Source organism: Gadus chalcogrammus, chromosome 21 (assembly GCF_026213295.1).
Source record: "Gadus chalcogrammus isolate NIFS_2021 chromosome 21, NIFS_Gcha_1.0, whole genome shotgun sequence".
NCBI classification, from domain to species: Eukaryota; Metazoa; Chordata; class Actinopteri; order Gadiformes; family Gadidae; genus Gadus; species Gadus chalcogrammus.
The window spans coordinates 17987869-18011470 of NC_079432.1; the positions used below are offsets into that span (position 1 = coordinate 17987869).

Consider the following 23602-nt stretch of genomic DNA (forward strand, 5'->3'; position numbering starts at 1 on the left):
TGCAGTAATCCAGCCATGATGTGATGAAGGCAAGTATTACTATTTCCAGATTGTGAAATGATAAATGGGGTTTCATCTTGGCAATGACTCTGAGCTGGTAAAAACTGCTCTTGATTACAGCAGCAATTTGCTTGTCAAAGCAGAAATTAGAATCAAAGATGACACCCAGGTTTCTGGAGTGGGATTTGACGTAGGGGGAGAGAATACCTAAGTCGGCCGTGCGAGGGGTTTTGGATTTGGAAGGGCCAAAAATAATGACTTCCGTTTTGTCATTATTAATTTGGAGGAAGTTACTACCCAACCAAACTTTTACCTCCTCAAAGCAGTCAAGGAGGGTCTGGAAGCGAGTCTGCAGATTTGAGAGGGAGATATAATTGCGAGTCATCAGCATAAAAGTAAAATGCAATGTTATGCTTCCTGATTATATTCCCTAGAGGGAGCATGTATAGGCAGAAGAGGACAGGGCCTAAAATGGACCCCTGGGGAACCCCACAGGACACTGGGGCAGAGGGTGAGGAGAACTGTCCGATAGACACTGTGAAAGATCTATTGGTGAGATAGGAGGAAAACCATTGAAGAGCTGTGCTACTTATACCAACCCACTGCTCTAGGCGCGACAAGAGGGTGTTGTGGTCGACAGTGTCGAAGGCGGCACTGAGGTCTAGTAAGATCAAAATGGCATTTTCTCAAGAGTCTAGAGTGAGGAGCAGGTCATTTGTTACTTTCAACAAGGCTGTCTCAGTGCTGTGACGTGATCTAAAACCTGATTGGAAGGGTTCTAAAATCTCGGCATGGTTTAAAAAGGGCAATAGTTGTGATAAAACCACCTTTTCCAGGATTTTTGAAATAAAAGGTAATTTAGAGATTGGACGGTAGTTTCTTGGACATTTTGCATCCAGCAGTGGCTGGACAACCGCCTACTTAAAACTTGCTGGAACAAAACCCCTGGTCAGGCAAGAGTTGAGGATGACCTGAATACTTGGGCCGATGGAGTCAAAGACGTCTTTTATTATTTTGGAGGGGACAGCATCGTTAGGAGAAGTTGAGGGCTTCATGACCCTAACAATGTCCCTCAGTTCCTCCAGTGACACTGGTAGGAAATGGTCAAAAAGAGCTGAAGGCCTAACGCCTAAGTGATGCAGGGAAGTGACTGGTGATGAGGGGGTGAAAGACTGCCTAATGTGATTTATTTCTTCAATAAAACATTTCATAAATGTCGTGCAGATGTCAGTGGATGGCTCGACTTGTGAGGGGGCTTGTGGATTGATGATTGAGTTTAAAGAGCTAAAAAGGATTTTGGGACGATGGACGTGTATCAGATCAGTACTATCTTATCAGATCAGTGCAACAGTGTCATTCTCAAATAGCTTATGTGGAGCTCTGAAAGGGCAGCCAGGGCAGCTCTTCATAAAGCACAGCAAAGAAACATCTCAATAATGTTGGAATAAAGGCCATATTAAAAAAAAATCTACTAGTATGACAGGAAATATTATAGCTCCGCTGATATGACCTTTGAAGCGAATCTATCTGATTGGTAGAGTGTAATCTGTGCCCATTGTCCTATACGTTTATTCAACAGAGAAATATAATGAATTACTTCTGGCTGGTTTCCTGACTTCATATTCCAAAAGACTAACTACTGCGAAACTTTTATGTGGCATTATGAACGCTTAAAGCTCATTTGTAAAGGACAAAATAATATAAAAAATCCCACAAATATAAAAATATAAATGCATTAACAGACAATATCTGATTACAGAATATGATCAATATTTATTAGCCATACATTAGACTCCCACAGAAACTAAAACAAATAAGAGGCACAGTAGAAACAGGCTGAAACAATACAATAAATTTATTTTTTGATAACATCAAAAAGTTTTTTTCTGTTGTAGAGGACTATCTCAAATCAATTATGATCAACTCCTTTGTATAATGTACATTTTCTGTGTCCATTGGTCAGTTTAGCCTTTCAGGTCAGCGGTTGGACTGGGCGCGTTGTCAGCGGTTGGCTCCTCCCACATGGGTTGTAGAATATGCTCCGGGACCTTCGCCACTGCAATCTGACAGAAAATCAAATAATGGACGAGAAGGTCTTGGCATTGGCTGTGAAACACACCATACACAGAGAATAATCACAGAACAAGATTTAGACCTTTAGAGATTATTGGCACATTCAAATGGTAAGAATTCTGAATATATTCTCTTTATGTAATCTCTGTGGTACGCTTTAGCACCATACCTTGGAAACCTCCATGGCGACCCCTTCTGGAAGATTCCTCTGAATGTATTCCAGATACACCTGTGCTGTAGAGCCTGTTAAACGGAACAGCTACAAGAAAACGCAAATGACAATCATCAAAATCATACCTCATTTGATCAACCCACATGGACATGACATTGGAAGCACTCCCCTATAAAATTAGGAGATTATTCTAAACCCCAATTCAACCCTTTCAAAAAGGCCAAAAGTTGCTGCATTGTTTGCTTACCTCAAGGCAGCGGTAGTGTGTCCTCATCTCATACTGCACCCTGTGTTTTTTAAAGATGTGAATGGATTTCAGGAGAGTAAGCCTCAAAACGTCCTTTGGAGGTTCAAAGCTACGATACCATGGAGGAGGGGGGAAACAATGATAAGGATTGGTTATTTACACATGTCATGCAGGTATTGTCAGGGCCTCTGGAGACCAATCATGCGACTGCTTGCTAATTTTCCTTGTAATTGAATCTATTGATATTTGTTCCACTGATTATTTAGTTGATCAAATGTAACAAATAATAACATTCCTATCAAGTTATCAAAGCTCAAAGTAGTATTCTAAATTCGCAACCTCAATAACGTCATTGCGACCCAAAATGATAATGATATAAAACTGAACCTGAGTATGAACGTATTTGTATAAACATATATTTGCTGTCGATCAACTTGTGTCTCAGCGAAATGTTTCATTGAGATGTTCATCTTATATATTTCTGCCATTCATTCATAGTTATTTCAGTTTATAAGGCCATTCAAAAAGGATTACAAATGTAATATAAATAAGATGTTAAAAGTGTAAGATGCTCAAAATGTATCTACAATTTATCACCTTAAAATAATGTTTGGTAAAAAGTAAGTGAACTTTATTTAAGGTCAATTTTGTAATAGGTGTGAGTGTAACGGGTTACATGAACAGAGTTTAGTTAAGGGCATAACCATTATGGTTATGAACCATTGCAGAGGAAAGACATACCAAGGCTCACAAGCCCGGTAATTGTCATTTAGGTGTTAATACGTGTACATAATGTTGGTTGACTTGCCTTTACATGGACCTGGATGTGATATGCAGTAATTGTTTTTTTATTTGGGTCTGTATATGCTATTTGGAGAGACTTTAAAATTAGATTTATTATTAAATTATTCTTATTAATTATTGTTTATATATATATATTTTTTTTAACAGAGTCTGCTGATGCAAGAGAGAAAGCGATAAGATAAATCTTTAAACGACATCTGTATGATGCGTTGCCTTTATTTCTTTGGATCAGTGTAGTAACAAAACTAATGGACTAATTAATAGGAACTGAGACTTACACATTTCCTAGAGTAATGCCCAGCTCCTTAGCTGCCATGGTGGCAAAGAATTCATAGCTGTCCAGGACGGATCTGTCATGGCCCTTGACCAGCACTGAAACCTTCTGGAACAGTGTGTCAGGCTCGTCTGTAACTGTGATCTAAAAGAGGAAGAAGACACCCCTTTTCAGGTCAACTCTTCTGAAAGGAGTTGGCTCAACTGATTTCTCATGAACGCTTAATTAGAAGCAGCATATTTTTCTATTCAATTAGAATAATCATTTTGCAAAACAACAATACATGTATAAGATAAGACAACTCACCTGTGAAGATGTCAAGGCCAAAGAGGAGGCCCTGTGGAATGAAGCTCTGGAGGAACAAGACAGAATCATCATATCCTTGTACCCATCCAGTGTCCATAAAACATGGATAGTTAATACATTTTTGCCTAATATACATTTTAATGTTAAACCTATTAGACTGAGTTTAGAATGTTGAACGTCAATGTTGGAACGTCAATATCCGAAGGAAAGGAAGACTTCAATGCATTTCAGATATTACTTGAATGAATTGTATTTAATAGTTTAAAGGCATAATTGTTTATGGTGTAGGGATGGTGGAGGGATGCCTTTGATATTAGAGACACTGACTTATTACCGTAGTGTTTGTGATGATCTGTGACCACGACAGGCGTTCAAACTTCTCAAACCCTGAAACCAAAAATAGGAAGGTTTAACCAGCAATTGCGGTAAACATGACAGCTCAACTATGCCGTGATAACATTGGCCATACCAACATTGACACTGCCGTGTGTCCGGTGCTGCCAAAGATAATATATTAAACAACCATCTCAAATTCGTTCAGTGTAATTGTGTTTATAACAACGAATGTGGGACTACGAACAACAAGGAGATATGAATAGTATACCAAAAGTGGAATTCCTGAGGAAATCCTTGCCATTGCACAAACGATCCGAGTGAACCTCACGAGCGCCGCCATGTTTGTTGAGGGCGGGGCAAGGGGCGGAGTTAGGAACGGAGGAGAAACAGAGTGGCAAAGTCACGCCCCTTCCGGTAGAGCTCATGGGACCTATGAGATGGAACGATTTCGAACAGAGCTAATATCTCTATGTGTGAATTGCAGTTCTTAAATTGGATGAGACCAATTGTTGACTGGCCCAGTATAACCCCTGAACACGAGCATCACCTTCATGTTTTAAAGTGTGGCCAAAGCGATAGAGAACTCACCTCAGGCCCATGAACAGCCAGGCCGACGCCCACATAGAAGATAGCCACCTGAAAATAAACAGCTATAGAAATTAGTCGAACATTTTTCGTGCAATGAATAAACCTCAGGTCATTATTTTTTTTATCCCATTGTGTTGTATCATTGATATGTATTGAAATTGTATTCTGGTTGTTTGATCTACTGTTTGTTATTGTACATTTGTATTTCTGTTTTTATTTGCATGTTGTAATCAGGGCCTCATTGAAAAAGAGAGACTTCTCTCAATGGCCTTCCCTGAATAAATAAGGTTAGAAAAAAAAAAAGGTCATCAGAGATGCTCAAACATTATGGGGATGCTCCGTGTGTCACGTGACGCGGCAGTCGGGCCTGCCAGGGAGCAACACACACACACACACACACACACACACACACACACCGACACATACACACAAACAGACGAGGTAAGACGGGTTCGTCCGCCGCGGCGCTTCTTCCATTGTAGTGTTCATCATATTCCTTCACCTGGTCTCGCGACTGCCATACCGTTTGATTGACAGGTTTCATGTTGTCAGACACACAGTATTTAAAACGACATGAAGGCATCAGTCAAGCTACATATTTAGCCGAGGCGAGCTAGCAGTCACAGACAGCCGGGGAGACGGAGCCGACCGGAGAGGTTTAGGTTCGACCAGCTAGTTAGCCAGCTAGCTGCCATCAATGGTACATTGATGACAGCTAGTTAGCCAGCTAGCTGTCATTCATGTACAATGGATGGTAGCTAGCTGGCGAACTCAACCAGCTAGTTAGCCAGCTAGCTGCCATCCATGGTGGACTGATGGCAGCTAGTTAGCCAGCTAGCTGCAATCACTGGTACATTGTACCTTGCCAGTCATGATTTGCAACCCCGTCTCCCATCGTTTCTTAACACACATTTCGGCTCTTGAAACGGTTAACCCTACGCTTACGCTTATAGTAAAAAAAACCGTTTTCAGGTGTTGTGTGATGTCGTGCCTGTTGTGTATTGTTAAAGATAACCTAGTTGTATTCTGGCTACAATGCTTATGTTGATGATGGGTGTTTATGTTGACCATATTTCTCCACCGCCGACTGGCTGGGGCTTTGAGTGGCTCCCGCTATGTTGTTTAATTACACTTTACAGTCACTTTGAGCTGTCAACGCTTGCTTGGTAGGAGCCATGTTTGACTGGTGGTCTGATTTAAATTGATTTGGTGGGCTGGTGTGCCCTTGTATGATTCGCATTCTACACCATTGGGTCTTTGTGATGAAAGCGGTCCACATAGCTTATTATGAATAATAATAATCTGTCTGTTTGACACTGTTTCTCACCCGTTTATCATCAAATATTTTTTATATCTATCTATACTCTATTTCCAATTATGGGGGGCACTAAATGATTGTATATTGTATTGAACGGGTAATAAATGCATCGTGTCCTTTGTTTTTCTTGCCTCTCTTCAGTCTTTAATGGGTACTCCAACGCTGATTGGAAAAGGACGCGCGTTGACGTGATGACGTCGCTGGGAGAACTGGCAGACTTGTGGGTTGACAGCTGATACAAGGAGTCCCTACTCCTCCCAGTCACAGCAGCTATCACACTAAAGGGACTGAGGCCAAGGGATGAAGACTGACTGGATTGCGCCATACTCCATTTCAGTGGAGGTATAGGGAAGTTTGAGGATGAATAGATCGAAAATATAAGAGCGCCACACCGATTTTTCAGTCATTATTAGTTTGTCATGGCTTAATTGCAAGAAGAGCAACTGCTATGGTGTTTGTTTTTTCACTCCGCTGCCTAGTGGTTTGATACAGAACTGAATGGACTACTCCTGGATTTTACACCTCGACATGACTTGATTACGTGCCTTTCTTTTTGGTGATCCATCATGATATCATCTGAACGCAGTAAAGTGCTGCTAGGCCTGTTATTTATATCATAACGTGCAAAAAACCCACAACAAGGTTAGTAGAACACCTTGAGTTAGATGTCAAGTCATAACAACTAGATAAAAAAACAAAAAACAAAGCAGGCTTACTATGCACCGTCATCGCTGTCTCTCCGGCACCGATTCATCCTCATTGGTGTGCCACTCCTAGCATTTCAAACCACTTCAGAGAGTCGCTACCGGCCTGGGTACTCCTTTTATCCTCCCCTCGCTCTCTCACACATACAGCAGGAATGTTCGCCGCGGTCGAGCATGGACCTGTTCTCTGCAGCGACTCAAATATCCTTTGCCTGTCGTGGAAGGGACGGGTGCCCAAGAGCGAGAAGGAAAAGCCGGTGTGTAGGAAGCGCTACTACGAAGAGGGATGGCTCGCTACAGGCAACGGGAGAGGCGTAGTCGGTGTCACGTTCACGTCAAGCCACCGCAGAAGGGACCGCACAACACCGCAAAGAATCAACTTCAACCTCAGAGGACACAATAGTGAGGTTAGTCGAGGTGTGTGTGTGTGTGTGTGTGTGTGCATGCTCACATTTATCTTTAAAGCTACTAATCTTCATCATTGAGACTCTGTAAAGAAAGAAGTAATTCATCTGGCACTCTGCTCCACTTTCACTGTTCTGTCTTTGAATGTTCCTCTGTGGCCGTAGAGAAGTGGTATTGTATTTGGTAGTTGTTGGGACCCCTACTATAGCATCCTGTTTCCGCGACCTGCCCAATTAGAGGTGGGCAAACTGGCAGCACCGCTAACAATGGAGTGCTCTCATATCCACCATCTCTTAGAGAGAGGGAGAGAGAGGGAGAGAGAGGGAGAGACATAGAGGGAGAGGGAGAGAGAGACGTGGGTGACTGACTGAACTACTCTGCCAACTTCAATGGCGTCCGGGCATTGTTTATGCCTGGCCCCCATATTTACTATAAAACTTGGATGTAATCATGATGACTCAATGATGGCCTCAAACCTTCAAAATAAGTTTTTTATCTAATATGAGTTAAACTCTTGATGTTTTTTATCCATGCATGGTGGTACGGTGAGGTGCATGTGCGGTGTTTTAACGTAATGGAATAGGCAACGCGTTATCATTATTAAACAGATCTGTTCCTTTATTAAATAATATTTAGGCCATCATTACTCGTCACAATCATTTTCTATTTTTGTGTTTGAGCCGGTTGTTCCTGGTGGAGGAACATATATTATTTTGGGAACATCAAACACTCAGCGATTGTCCTCTGGCAGTGTCTGAAACGTTGGAAAATATTTTCTACAATTACAGTTAACACGATGTGTTCATTCTTCCCGACAAGCTGCGGAAAAAGCCCTGGCGTGTTAATGTGGAACACAAAGGATGTGTATTGTAGCATAATGAGCAGTCATGTTATTTTGTATTGCATATTATAGCATTTAATTACGATAATGCTCCGGTGGCGGTATATCTTTTCACACAAATGTAGCACCCATTCCTGTTTAGCTGCTAATGTAACGCCACATCCAGCTTGAGCTGTGTGTGTGTGTGTGTGTGTGTGTGTGTGTGTGTGTGTGTGTGTGTGTGTGTGTGTGTGTGTGTGTGTGTGTGTGTGTGTGTGTGTGTGTGTGTGTGTGTGTGTGTGTGTGTGTGTGTGTGTGTGTCTCTCTGACGACGGGGGAGGGAAAATTTAGCAAAGTTCCATCGTCATCTTTGAGCTGCGAAGTGAGGCTGTGACATCTTTCAGCCAGTTTACTCAGCTGCCAAGTCTAAATGCACGGTTGTGCTATTATCACTCTCTTTCTCTCTCCAGTGCAGCGTGTAAGAAAGTAGAGCGTTAAGCTGGCATTCTCCAGGGGAAAGGCTTTTTAGATTCGCTGCTATAAATACGAAATAGCAGTTTAAAGGCTTCAGCAGAATCATGTTATTGTTTGTGTGTCTGACTGCCATGGCTCTCTTTATAGGCTCTTGCTCAAGAACAAACACGCACAGCACACGCGTGTTAAATGTCACGTTTATTGTGGGGATGTGTGTTTTTCTTTTGGTGAAACTTAACAACTGCTCATTCGCAAGGCAAAACCACATTTATTTGTGCTGACGATATTACTATACATCACAACAATATAAATGACGTACTGATGGCAACCATTGAACACCGACATCTGAAATTCTGCATAATCAACCAGAATTAATGTGGCCCTTAGTATGGGAATGAGCCAAAATCAAGAGTGACAAGGAGCATGTACGTCTCTCCTATGCTTTGTGTTACCGCAGAGGCTGGTAGGTAGTGTCTTAGGAGACTTACCCAATGGAGAGTGATGAGCCCAGGTGGCCTGTTAACATCTTATTGTTTTGTCTCTCCTCACCCTGTTGTTTCATGGATGGGATGATGTAACCACTCTGCACCTTGTTTAGGACAGACCCTACTGCCTTACACAGTCCCTGAGATGCGGCACCCAAAGAAAGGTCTAGGTTTGGCCCAAATAAATAATTTAAAGCTTTGGATATTCGTTAGGTTTCCTAAATAATATTGCCGAAGAAAAAAAGAAAGGAAAGAATCAGTAGTGCTCATCTTTCACTGCCTGTAAACATAGCGGGCGGAGACCACTGCTGCACAATCTAGTTTTATCAACTACTTTTATCGGTTTCTAAAATGGTTCAATTACTAACACAAAATAGCCAGACAATCATATCACGTCAGTGATTTGGAATAGATTTCACAGAAGGACTGCTATTTACCTGGTGATAAATCACATGGCCGCTATATGGGCGATCGACATAAATGGATAAACATCAATACCTGTTCTATTCATGTTGACTAACCAACCAACACATTATCATGATTAGATACAGCTTTTTTGGTGTTTTATGGACTCGTTCGAACATTGAAATAGCTGCTGAATGCGATCAATATATATTATATATATTTCATCACTGGGATATTCAGACGACATGTAACCTAGCCTGCTACCCGCAGTCCCCAACTATACAGACAAACGTTCATATTCTTTGTGTTAACCTTTCAACAAAACAAATATCTGAATACTTCATTGAGATTGAAATACCTAGCTAGGGAACAAATAATCGAATATTCTGGTTCATCCCTAGAAATGATGTAAACATTTGTAGGAGTAGCATTTAAAGGGTCAGTGACTGTGTCTGTGAAAGGGTGACCACCTTTTGTAAATTTATTTAAAGGTTGTTCGCTCTGTGACGTTCCTTTGCATTTAAAAAAAGTGCCTTCCTGGCGCGGCCTGATGAATAATTCAGTGTATCGTATCTCTGGTGGGACAGAAGTAAGGCGCCTGCACGGTACGGCTGGAGAACTGGACCTGCATGCAGCACCTCACCGGGCGCTGCAGACCTGACAGCCCATCTGTCCAGGTAGAGCCCCGCTAATGGAGGGCAGGTTCCGTTTGGACCAGGTGCATTTGTGTCACTTTCTTTGTAGTCATACAAATAAGATTTAGCCCCAGTGTATCGATTCTCGTATCGCACGACTAAAGGCGACGATATATCGCCGTTTTGATAATATGTCCCACCCCAAATATCGGCATTTATATTGTTGGCTACAGGTGTCTGCCGTGCAGAGCCTGGTCAAGCTGATCAACTCAACTCATGATACACTCAGCCCTGTTACCTCCCGGGCGCCGACCTCATAGCCTTCTCCCGTCTAGCATCAGGCGGGCATGACCCCGTTTCGCATTAGGCCGCCCTCCCACGCTCCACCGGCGTGCTCAGTAGTAAAGGATTTAACCAGCTGATCCGTTCGCGCCGACTGGCCATGTTGCATAACACAAGGCGCTTCTCCCTCTGCTCAGGTGTGACTTCACGATCTGTATCCACAGAGAGAGAAGTAGTTGATGGACCGGCTCCTAGCTGCTGCCCTCCCTCTTAATTACATATGGATTATCCTCACAACAAAAAGCATTTTCGTCATTTGATATTGTCCAGCCGTCATGAATGCCAATACGTGCTAAATTCAGAGTGTCGCCTGATACACCCTTGAATGATTGTGTGCCATACTGAACTGGCGGTCCTGTGTATTGCAATGCTGATCCAGATATTGGGAAGTCCAGCTACCAGTCCACTCGCCTGTGTCCACAATTTGTCATGGTGGCTGCACTCTTGGTGAAAAAACGTGACCCTGGATAAGGACACATCATCTCATATTGATATTTATTAAGGGCTCGCCTCCTTGCCACACAGTGTTTCCTCAAAAGGACCTGTCACCCCCACCTCTCCAACCAACCCGTGTCCTGGCTGCAGATCTCCATGGCGCTCCATACTGCTGTGCTGTCCTCTCTGCCACCTTTGGTCTGGATTTTCTCTAATTGAGTTTTTTGTCCGATTTAATATTCCGTCAGTACCCTCAAGGAGTGGGGGGCGGGGAGGCGTTGAATGCAGAGGAACCCAACAGGGTGAACTCTGTGATCTGTGTCATACTGCCTGGTAAACGTTGCAGATTGTTCCCTGGAAGGCGAAACCCAAAATGTTGATCGCCATGTCAGCAGTCATCTAAATGTACTCTGCTCTCCCGCTCTCTGGCTGATGCCATGGTGGCCCGCAGCTGTCTGTCAACAGGTTTCATTAAATCGTCCTACTGAAAGCGGCTGAGGTCAGCATCAGATGGAGGACGGCAGTGTGTCAAACAAACATCGTCCCTTCGGCCAGCCCTGGTGGAGGATGCACAGTTTATGGGCAAACGTAACTCGGTTTCTATGGCCTTGTTGGGGCCTTGAGGGCAAAACAACAAGGTCAACAAAGCATGCAGAACTTCTTGGTCTTAAATCATCATAAAGCCCTTTGTGCTTGTACCTCAAGAGTGTCTTTTTTACATGATCTTTGCTCGGGGAGCGATGGGCAATCTATTTTTATGACTATATTAATATAGTCATGGTGTTACTCGGCTGTCCGACTGGGCCCACCTGATCCGACCAGCTAATCCCTCCCCAGCTCCTACCGCCATGCGGCCCACACATTGTTCCACCTCTCGGTCCTGGGAGGGGCACCAGGGCATATGTGTTCAAACAACGCTGCGAACAAACCAATACTCCTCATGTGTTCGGTTAATTGGATGTGAAAATCCCCATGACATTTCCCCTATAATATACCGCATGCTGGAGAAGGCGTCTTTGTTGGTGATGTAGCCATCGTCTGCATTGTGCGGTGCGGTTGTCTGTTTGGACCGTGCACTTACAAAACATTGATCCACCTGCCGTATTAGACATGTGGGCAGGTATCGGTACAAACCAGAAATTTTCCATAGTCATCAAACATAAATATCATCTTCCTAAAATCATCAGAGAAAATGTCTTGACTTTGGATATTATTTTTCTCACAATCTTTCACATTCTACATCTCTATTACAATCTGTTCCGGTTAGGTTGACGCGAGACAAGGGCTTCGATACACAATGTGGGAGGGACTGGTTGCTAGGGAGAACGGAGAAAAAGGGCGTGTTTGTTTCTCCCAACATTTAAACACTGATCTATTGGGAATCCAGCACTTAGCGCAAGCCTTGCACACTGTGTGTGTGTGTGTGTGTGTGTGTGTGTGTGTGTGTGTGTGTGTGTGTGTGTGTGTGTGTGTGTGTGTGTGTGTGTGTGTGTGTGTGTGTGTGTGTGTGTGTGTGTGTGTGTGTGTGTGTGGGAACAGGCTGAGTCATAGCACAGACATACAGGACAGAAAGTGTGTTGGAAAAGAGAATGGTCCTCAAAACGTCAATGGATGTGTGAGCAACATGGCAAAGGAATTAAAAATGCAGATGATCGAGCAAGGCAGGGCTGGCCTGCATCACAGTGTTGAGGAAGGTTTGATGACGTGTTGCCTCATGTATTGGCCTCAGGCCAGCCTGAAAGCCCATCCATCTGAGTCACGGTGGTCAATGGAAGCACCTGTTTTGGATGGGACATTTCAAACCACAATGCGTAAAGGATTTGGCGGACAGCTAAGACCCCAGCTAAAAGGTTGTATCAGCGATGTTGGGTGATGTTTCTTCTGGTATTTGAAACGAGATCCCAAACAAACAAAGCCAGCTCGCCCCTCCCTTCCGTGTTTCGTGCATCTAGTAAAAACTATCATAGCACCCATCCCTTGTCGGTGATTGGTTGACATACTATTTATTTTGGTTTTAAATGGTTGGTAGTACCATTTGTTTTTGTGTGCGATCCCGGAGCATAGGCTGCCTACAGAGACACAGGTTTTTGACGGCCTGCTTATGGGGCGGGCAGCTAGCAGATCGTGAGGAAAGATCAGATGAATGTGATCGTTGATGTTTTGGCCTAGAATCGCTGATACAACCTTTAATGTTCATATTGTCTGTGTGCAGATGTAAATCCGCCATGGTTTCTCTTCAGCCCAACCCCTCTTATGATGTGGGCGCCTGCTTATGCTTCATTCCTTCAGTTAAAAAAAGACACCTTCCTACACATCACCTTGACACTTATGGAAATGTTAATCTGCCTTTGAACTCTGCTCGTCGCTGAACCCTGAATAGAACTTGGTCATTTGTCTTACAATTGTGAACATGGTAATCTTTGCCATTGCATCACTGTCACCGAAATAGGTCCCCAATTCAGAGTGAAAGGGGGTAAAATTCTAGGTTTTTGCCATTCTCCCCAAAACACGATGTGTCCTCTAGGTCCACTCTGCTGAACGCAGGGGAAGTTCTTTACTGTCGGCAGACTACCTATTAGGGGCACCCTGACGTCATGACCAAGGGGTACCGGCGGCGGCAGTGCCCTTTGTGTGGATGTGTGGAGCTTTGTCTGGGCAGTGGTGGACTGCGGAAGTTGGGCTTTGTACTAGACACTTAAAGTGTAACACCACGGTGTGTGTGGATAGTGAAGCTCCGTCTGAGTAGAGGTTTATTTAATACCCGCGTCCGAGGGTCAGGATTCACGCACACAGTGTACAACGCTACGGTGTGTGGAGAATTTCATACACAAATCGCCCACTATAATGCTCATACATTAGACGGTATTAAAGGTGTCTCATTATGGCCTTTTTTAATGTGTATTTTTGAATTTGTTTGATCTAATGTAATTTATTTTCAACAATAAAGGGTTGTCAAGCACATTATTCTTTCTGCTACCTTTATGAGTATTACAACCCCTATGTCAAACACCCAGTTGCTGAGATTTTTGAGTTAGTTTGATGGCTTTGTAAAGGCTCTGCCTTTGGCAAAGCATACAAGGTCCCTTTACAAAGAAGAAAACACCTTCTAACTTAGATCATTTATGAGCACTTTGAGATAATTTGTTTGATGTAAAGTGCGTTATAAATCAAATGTATTATTTTAGTTATTTTTTATTTTATTATTAGTTTAAGTTTCATACCGGCTTCCTTTTCAGCTGTTTTCATTGAAGACGTCTGGCCATTCTGACACACCCACTTCTTAAGACATCGTAACTCAATCATTGTTTGCCATCAGTGTTGCCAGATTGGGCCGTTTTTCTCCCCAGATTGGGCTACTTTTGGATGACGTTCAGGCAGTGTTGCCTGATTGGGCTGTTTTTCCCGCTCTATCGGTGTACTTTTAATCACGCACCGGCTCGCTATTCTCTTACACACACACGCACGCACGCGCGCACAGGGCAATACATTTGACCTTTCAGATTCTTCAGTTCAATTCCTTTTACATTTCTGCATTTTTAGAAATGCTTGGCGCTTTTCATTTAGCTGTTACTTTATTTGTTTCCAACCATTTACATTTTCTTAAATGGTGTGCATGTTTACATTGTTTACTCCATTTAGACTTTTGAACTTTTGTTCAAATCCCTTCAATTGATTGAAGCCATTTAACGTTTCTTTATGTCTTAATCTATGTGGCTGTATTAAAAAATATTTTCAACCTCACTTTGCACTACAGAACTGACCGCATTTTCTGCAGGAAATGCATTTTCTAGTTATTATTATTATTAGGGTGCCAATTACAAATTGCGAGGCTACCTATTGTAATCGTTAGTGTTATTATTATTCCGCCACGTTTGACATACACAGCTTAAACTGCTCGCACGCTTTTTGTGAAACTTTTTACAGCTGTAGAAGCTGACTCAAGATTAACAGAAAGCAAATATTACACTTGATGGCCCAAAGGTGGAGCTATAGCAATAGTCCAAAAATGCTAACTTTTAATAAGCTTATCTCGTGACCCCTTTGACTCACAGTCATGATACTATGTTCACACATGCATATCCTCATGGTGAACAAATCTGCCTCAAGAATTTATAACTCTCTTTGGATAGATTAACGGCCATCTTGAATTTTGTTACTAAATTACCCAAGGATCCCAGGTTTTTTGACTGAGACAAGAATCCTTAGCACATATCATCTATGGACCATTGTCTTCAATCTGACATAAAGGGACGTCTGTACAATAAAGAAAAAGCACCCAGGAGCCATTGACTTCTGAAAAGGGTGTGGTTTAAAACGCGTAAAGACTTAAATGCTTATATCAACATCAAGATGGACACCTATTATCTTGGGTCCAATGCAAAAGTTGTTCAGAATTAAATTCTGAAGAAGAAAGCAAAATCCTTTTATTCAATAGGGATGCACCGATCCGCTTTTTTCACCTCCGATACGATACCGATATCTGAGGTTTAGTATCGGCCGATACCGATCCGATACCGATATAGAAAAACAGCGCGAAATTATGGCTATGTAAGTTTCATTGAGGGGAAAAGACTGGGATCATGAGACTTGACTTAAACATTTCCTATTTAAAAAAAAACAAACAAATAAACAGATGTAAATTAACTGAATTACTTATTTATTAAATAATTATGCACCAGTAAAACAATTGTAATCATAAATATATATTGTGACTGGTTCAGTCAGTGCAAACGGATTCAAAATACAATGTAAAACAAAATAAATAATATAATAATAATAATTTATATAGTTTAGTGCAAATAAAAAAAAAAAATATATATATATATATATATTTTTTTTTTTCTAAATATGGATCGGCCCATTTGTCACCGATACCCGATCTAGAAATGTCTTCAATATCGGTACCGATACCGATACAAATATCGGATCGGTGCATCCCTAGTGTCTGCTGCCACACGCCCTCGATCTCCATTCGTTAATTGATTCCTTCACCTTCTTCTCTGCCTCTTCTTTCTCTTTGTGTCTTACACTTCCCCCTTCTGCCTCCACAATAACCTACTGCTTCCCTTTAATGCAACACATATTTAAACTGAACCAGCTTAAGAAACATGTATTTTCTGTTCCGTTTTCTCTTGTTAAAATCGGCGAAGGAAGGCTGTGTGGCTACGTGGGTGTGCAGCAGCATTCTGGGATCCTTATCAGAGGAAGAGACGATTTGCTCGGAGTACCATAGTGACGACCAGAGGATGTATTATGAAGGAATTTATTTGAGTTCATTCAATATTATCTTCATAAACCAGATTCTTCCCAGCTCCTGAAAGGACGTTTTTCTATTGTATCAGAAGCATCTCTTTCGCATCATTGAAAATTAGGCTAAACCATTTCAAGATAATTTTTTTTTTTTTTTTCTTCCTGCTCCGCTGCTTAATTTAGATCACATGATCGTGAGTATCAGAAAAGCAGCATTTCATATTCTAAGAGTGAGATGTTGACATGTTGACATTCTGACCCCCTTCAGTCAGCACTCTGTTGTGCACAATAGAGTGTGCCCCCATCACACACCTTCCCTAAACAGAGGGTATAGGAGTCGATAGATTTGACGTTGTATTCTCACACCAGATAACAGACGATGGAGATCCTGATCTCTCCATGCTCCTGTGTTTGTGGTGGCTGCAGGTGGTTCTGGTGCGCTGGAATGAGCCCTTCCAGAAGCTGGCCACCTGTGACACGGACGGGGGCATCTTCGTGTGGATCCAGTACGAGGGCCGCTGGTCTGTGGAGCTGGTCAACGACCGTGGAGCTCAGGTGAGACGCGCGGAGCCTGGGGACGGTGCAGGATCCCATTATCACAACACATTTGATTCTACCTTTGAGGGTTTTCTGGTGGTCCGCAGGTGAGCGACTTCACCTGGTCCCACGATGGCGCCCAGGCGCTGATTTCCTACCGAGACGGCTTTGTCCTGGTGGGCTCGGTCAGCGGCCAGAGGCACTGGTCCTCCGAAATCAACCTGGAGAGCCAGATCACCTGTGGCATATGGACCCCGGACGACCAGCAGGTAACACGCACGCCGTCAACCTTTCCTTCCCTAGGTGGGGTTGGTCTCTCTCTCACACTCTCTCGGTGTGTCAGGGTTCTTTTATTGGTGTTTCTTTGGGCCGTTGAAAGGTTTACCCTTTGGTGCTGCGATGCTGTCGGCTCTGTCTGGAGATCACAGGTCTGTCTGTAATCAGTTATTACTGATCCCAATCTTTCCCTTCCTTGTTTGTTTGTCGCCTGAACGGTTTATTTGGTGGGGCCGATGTGGAACGCGTGGAGTTAGTTTTGTTTTGTTTTGTTAATCTTGTGTTTCTGCCACTCTTTGGTCTTGTAAAATCTGCGTATTAATACGGCGTTGCCATCCCCGTCCAGGTGTTGTTTGGCACGGCGGATGGACAGGTGATCGTGATGGACTGCCACGGCCGAATGCTGGCACATATCCTTCTGCACGAGTCTGACGGCATCGTGTGCATGTCCTGGAACTACCCCAACTTTCTGGTGGAGGACCGCAGTGAGAGCGACACAGACTCGGACGACTACCCCGCGCCCAAAGGTACGTCTGCTGTGGCTCTCCCCTGCTCCTCCAGCTCTGCTGTCAATAGGGGGCGGCATGTGGCTCAGGACGTAGAGCGGGGTGGCTGGTAACCGGAAGGTCACTGGTTTGATACCTGGCTCCTCCTGAGTGTCGAGGTGTCCCCCAGCAAGACACCTCATCCTCCGCCATCTGTGTTTGAATGGGTGAATGTTAGCCAATATTGTAAAGTGCTTTGAGTTGCCACTGGTTAGAAAAGCGCTGTATAGATGCAGTCCATTTACCACCAGTTTGAGGTTGTCTCCCATCCAGTGGTGCCTCAGTTACAGCCTGCTTTCAGCACTTTTGGCATTTCTATGCAATTCAATTTTTTTATGTATTTTCTATCTTGAGTAGGGGGGCTCACCTTATACTGGATTTTAGGGGGCGTTGGTGATAAAGATATTTAGGAGTAAAAAATTAGCCTTTATGGTCGCGAATTCATTCCCCATCCCAGGGCTTCTGTATCTCACCCCGTGCCTGTGTATGTGCACCTCACTAATGATTTATCTTTATAGTTAGGGCAATCTAAAATACCTGAAGGTAATGTGTGTACCTGAACTGAAGGTGAGGTCACCTTAGCGATATTTTGCTGTTGGGAGGTTTGGGCTTCTCTGACACCTTATAATGCCATGGTGTGTGGCACATTTCTTGCTCATTATAACATGGCTCATTCACAACGACCATAATGCCTTGGCTAACAACACTTCCTCCTCCCTAAAACAGTGCTCGCTAAAACACTTTTATGATCATTAGCAGCTTTCTTTCAGACTGCAGCAGAAAATAACTGCTGTGCTTTAGTTTCCCAAATGCTCTGTCAAATGTTATTGTAATTGTAGTGCGGTTCTTGACCAAACCGCACTACTATCAATAACAGAACGTGGCTACTGAGAAATTAACCGGCAGTTAGATTAATAAAACTGCACTGGTTAAGGGTCACAAACGGTAATGCGCATTGACTCTGAATAGAATAGAAATAGAAATTAACTTCTTTATTTGTGGGATAGGTTCAAAGTTTCCCTATAACGTTATAGGGAAACTTTGAACCTCTCCGACAAAAAAAAAGAAGTTAATTTCTATTCGATCAATACTGATCGAATAGTGATAGACTATAGCCGTCTAACAGAGCAAGCATAACAGGGCGGTGGTCAAGAGCAGGGTTAACGTCATATTAGTTATATTTAAAAAGGGCAATGATGGTCATTGTGTATTAATTACCTTTCCAGTATGTATTTCTCAAACTAATTAGCAACTTATAGTGAGGAGGATACGGCTGACTCTGAGTGAGCTCACTAACCTGGAGCACGATCTACTTGTAAATGGAGCGTAAAGGGAGGTAAACAATACAGTCATGACCAACATGTATGTAAACGTTCAATACCGCTTATAACCAAACCTGGGTTATAAGCGGCGTCAGGAGAGGAGAAGGGCATCCCATCATGGGCTTTAGCCAGTGAGAACGTGAGTCTAGAGTGCAGATAGAATCAGATGTCGGAGAGCATCCTCAACCAATCCCTTGCTTGCTTTCTTCCTGTCTTCGTCCATTGCCCGGATATAATATGCAATCAAAGGTCGCATATTGCAGCAAAGGGTGTTCAACATTCAGAATTATATTTTAATAGAGGGGAACTTTGAGAATCGAAGGGAATTAATGACTAATTTCTACTCTCAAAAATCAATTGTCTTGAGGCGAACTTGGAAGCTGCTAATGTCCTAACATAGGATGTGGTTTGGTGACCTTTCTCTCTTGCTCTGTTCCTTTCAGTGTCGGGGTTAGAGGGGCGGGAGGGACGGCCGCTTGAATATGAGGGCATCTTGTAAACTAATGTCTGCAACATTGGACTGACTGTGCCCCAGGGAGCCGTGGTTCTGCTGATTCGATGCCTTGGCAGGGCTGCCGGGCTTGGACCCTGATATCATTACCACAGCCAAAGCAGGGGGACAGCTGTCTTGTTGAGAGACCACTCACCACCTGTGTGCGTCACCCACGGGGCCCAGCCAAGGCTCCCTCTTGGGCCGCTGAGACCATATTAAAACAAGTTTAAACAAGGCGCCCCAAACCTTGCCGTCCTAGCAAGGATGGGAAATGCCTTCTTGGGAGTCAATTCTTCCCTTCTTGGGACCACAAAACAATGTGGTCCCGCCCTGATGGCTGAAGGTCTCTGAAACTTGGTGTACAGGCTTGGTGTACATGCTGATCCTTTCTGCCTCTTGTATAGCGACATCTATCTGTCTCGATAGATTTCTCTGTACAGTGAACATTTCGGGAAAACGAAAAAAAAAAAAAAAATTATAAAAATATTCTCTCAACCCCAAGTCTACGTCTGAAAGAAGCTGGAACTAGAATGTATCCATCTACATAGAGGACACCTCCCTAAACGTGTGAAACGTTTTGTATGCGATCTCATTCCATGATGTCACAGTGTCAATCAAAGTAATCGGTGTAATGGACCCCTTCGCCTATAGGGTGACACATAAAGTGTGTGTGTGTGTTGGAGGCATAGTTGCCTCTAGGAGTAAGGGAGTAAATGTCTTGAAAACGTCAGTCGCTGGTTGGCAGTGTGGAGGCTGTGAATACCACTCCTGATGGCTAGCAGTCAGTTATTTTGTTACTTTATTTTCAGCCCAGTTGTGATATTGCAAATATTTAACATTATTCAATATTTAACATTCAATAAATATCCTGCAGTCCATCGGTTCTCCTAGGACAGCCGAAGGCCCAGTCTCGGTGATCTCTCGGGGGGGGGGGGGGGGAAACGATAGCCACTAGCCCTGTATGACTAAATCAGAACTAACATGGCTAGTTGTTAATGTCCTTCATCCATGTCCTGTGTGTACTTCTTGCTTCTTGTGTGGTGTGCTGTTTGGATCCCAGTGTTCACTATATAACCAAAGGCTGGCGTGTCGATATCTTTGCAAATTCTCAACATCTGTTTAATGTGAAAATAGTGTAGCATGGGTCTGTGCTGCGTTCCAAAGAGCAGCTCTGGAAGTGGAACAGCCCCAAGGACCATCCAGCCCCACAACAGGCTTTCTGCCGGAGGGGTTGGTTTGCCATTGTTAGAACCACCGTTACCTGCCAAAAGCTCCACTTTTCAAACCCTCAGGTTTATTCCCATCTGGCTTTGATCAAAGACCTTGCAAAACAATTTTGATACTCCAAACAAAAGCTTTAGCATATCTTCACACCAACAGCAAGCAAACTCCTCCAAGTAATACCAACTTGGGCACATGGGAACATCACTTGGCGCAATTGTCCCATTATAGTCTTGCTTCTTGCTTGAAAGATGGGTCTTGTTCCAAGCCCTAAAACTTCCTCGTAGCTTAAAATGATCTGGACATATCTGTAGTCAATGGCTGATTGTGTTTTCTATAATGTTGTCAATAAAATCACATGCACTTCGACGAGCGAGGCCGGCGTCTCTAGTTTGCATCAAACAGATCCAAAATGTAATTGTTATTATTTTATCTTCTTCTTTGATTTTTATGTTAAGCTATACTACTTTGTCACGGTTACTAAAACGATAATCTTGTATTCAGCAGTTTTACTATTTGCACAACTAATAGAATGCAGGCAGATGACTGAATGAAAAACTTCATAAATGTGTTCTAGGACCAGTTGACACTGTTGCTTTGAAACCGTACAGACTATTTATCTCGGAACATTGGTGTTTGCACAAAATGTTAAAGCGTGTCTTCCCAACAGGAATAGTTTACCACTGCTTGCCAAGTTTGTTGTAAGCCAATCACGTGCCTAGAGATCCCTGCAGCCAGCAACATGATTGGTCCAAACCAATATGAAGCGATGAAAGTAAAACGCCCATTTCACAGAGATTTCAGTTATTTTGCTTTCAGTCTATATTGATTATCAATCTAGTGGTTGATTTAAGAGGCTACTCAATTGATGGCGGAATAATGCAGAAAAAAATTGTGTTATATCCGAAAAGTTTGTGAGACCTCACCAGTGTTTGAATGTTCACTCTGCTCTGGGTTGGCTGTGACCTTCTTCAGTGCCGGCAGAGGGCCTGTTCAGAGGACCTTTGATGCCACAACTATGTGATGCCAATGCAGAGAGGGTATGTCACAACCACCTTGTGGGTGGGTGTGATGTGAGCTCTGTCAGATGTTTGCTGTGTACGAGAGGGCATAGCTTCCCGGAAACTTATAGTATAACCCTACAGTGTTTGGCAAACTTCATAATTTCATGTATCGCCCATACTAGCTAAAAAGGTAGTGTCACAAGGTTGGCGTGAGCCGGTACCATGGGGATAACACCTCCTGTATACTTCAAAGACTCCTCAGCCTCAAAAGTGTGAAAACAGGGGGTTCACTTTCACCAATTCCTCTGGAGTGACATTGCTTGGTGAACCATCAACAGCCTCACCAGACAACCCAGCAGGAAACGTGTGCTTATTTATTTATCTATAATTACTTAGTTACAACCCTCCAAGAAGATCCGTGCAGCATTAAGGGGTTGACACTAGGTTTCAAAAGCACTTGCCCATCGGGCAAGTACAGGTAATGTTCGACTCCCCGAATGTAATGTTAAATTGCCCAAATAAAAATCAGAATCCTGAACGGGCCTCTTTTTGCCAGGCACCTGGCCTAATTTTGGGGAACTCAGAAAAATCCTCCTAGCTCAGTCTGGAGCTGAATGTTGGCTTCCACACATATACGTGTTTAAAAAATAACAAACTTCCTCTTTGTTTACTTATTTACCAAATGGTTGCATCGTGCCATGAAGTGATTTCAGTCCACCGTTGCAACCTATTAAAGACATCGCCCAGTTATATGTAGACCTGCATGCTTTCATCTGGATTTTATGCAAAGGCAAATAATTAAATGTCCAAGGTGGTAGCAAAGATATGTATTTTTTACCTTCCACGTTTCTTGTAGGTCTAACTGAATAATATCAATCGCGTTTATAGTAGTGTTGTCACGATACTGGATTTTCTAACTTCGATAATATACCTGGAAAAATATGAATATTCTATACCATTTTCGATAACATGGGAAGACAGTTTTTTTTCAGAAAAGAACGTACCCAAAGTAAATAGAGTATTTCTCCAAAACTGCTAGGGCTATAATATAACATCTTGGTGCCAATAGAAAGATTGTTGTGCAAGTGAAATATTCAATGTGGATACTACTTTACGGCATAAGTGGAAGATTACATTTCCACCTGAAATAATTATCAGTTGGTCATTATCAGTTGGTATCACTGTGGTACTATGAGACACAGGTAGATATCTTACCATTTTGGCGCTTGACCTCTATTTAAAGTTCAGGGCAAATATAATCGAATGACACCAAGCCAAACATTCGCAAATACACATATGGCCACAAGATTGCGCTGAAAAACATGTGTTCTGATGGAAGGCAATTTACCTTTATCCTAAGAAACCTTAGGATCTGGATGGATGGTGGTTTCATGAGATCAGATTCAACGTTGTGGACAAAAATCACAAAGGTAAAATTAAATTTTTTGTTGTTCAAAGAAAAGGGGAAGTTCCTTCTTAAGTTGTTATTTGCGTGTTATAGTCCCGGAATGATATGGTTTAGATTGTTGGAATCAGTGGAGGCTCAGCTTTCATGCAATATATAGTTTGTGCAGGTCCAATTTCGTGAAAAAGATTGCTATTGCTGTGCATGTGCACAGTTATGAATCCCAAAACTGTGTTCTTGCATTTGCATATTACTTTAAATTATTCTTTTGGCTTTCCTTGGTAATTAGCTTTTATCTAAAGTACTTCCCAACCGCACTCCTCCATCACTACTCCGTCTACCTTCTCTACCTAAACCGGTTGAAGCGGCGCTGCACTTGAGATACTAGCTGTGTTGGCTAACCTTTAGCAAACACCGTCCCACAGAGCATTGAGACTAGTGTCTAATCTCTGCCAGAGACCTCACTGCGAGTCAGTGACAGGAGGCTGGGCTATGTTCGCGCTCTAGCGCTGTGTGTCTGTTAACTCGCCGTACGAGAGAAGAGTAGACAGCGCACTGATCAATTGCAAATATATCTATTTTGTGTGATTTTGCGGAAGAAAATTGTTGTTCTGCAGTTTTTAAAAACTATGAACTAAATAGATTTTATATTAACAAACCTCAAAAAATGCACTTGCCCTTTCGGGCAAACAGAAATAATCTCAACTTGCCCAAATATTATTTTGA

The 23602-nt window shown here is 42.8% G+C and overlaps 2 protein-coding genes across 6 annotated transcripts in view; one reads left to right on the plus strand and one right to left on the minus strand.

The window, feature by feature from the left end:
- Positions 1-1734: 1734 nt before the first annotated feature.
- On the minus strand, positions 1735-4564 carry mrps10 (mitochondrial ribosomal protein S10). Of its 2 annotated transcripts, none has more exons than XM_056581299.1 (7): positions 4346-4444; positions 4211-4263; positions 3877-3922; positions 3575-3714; positions 2493-2601; positions 2243-2332; positions 1735-2063 (listed from the first exon to the last, which is right to left on the minus strand). In XM_056581299.1, the coding sequence occupies exons 1-7, from the start codon at positions 4349-4351 to the stop codon at positions 1965-1967; spliced, it is 543 nt and encodes a 180-aa protein (XP_056437274.1). In that variant the 5' UTR covers positions 4352-4444; the 3' UTR covers positions 1735-1964. The 2 variants fall into 2 exon arrangements, with proteins under 2 accessions (XP_056437274.1, XP_056437273.1); XM_056581298.1 differs by lacking the exon at positions 4346-4444 and adding an exon at positions 4481-4564 and having other exon boundaries at positions 1736-2063.
- A 605-nt stretch (positions 4565-5169) lies between these two features.
- Positions 5170-23602, plus strand: part of tulp4a (TUB like protein 4a) — a 35969-nt gene continuing 17536 nt past the window's right edge. For all 4 annotated transcript variants that reach the window (XM_056580643.1, XM_056580645.1, XM_056580644.1 and 1 more), the window contains exons 1-6: positions 5170-5241; positions 6260-6760; positions 6973-7229; positions 16500-16628; positions 16718-16879; positions 17233-17413. In XM_056580643.1, coding sequence (XP_056436618.1) covers positions 6978-7229; positions 16500-16628; positions 16718-16879; positions 17233-17413 — 724 coding nt within the window. In that variant the 5' untranslated portion in view covers positions 5170-5241; positions 6260-6760; positions 6973-6977. The remainder of the gene's footprint in view (positions 5242-6259; positions 6761-6972; positions 7230-16499; positions 16629-16717; positions 16880-17232; positions 17414-23602) is intronic.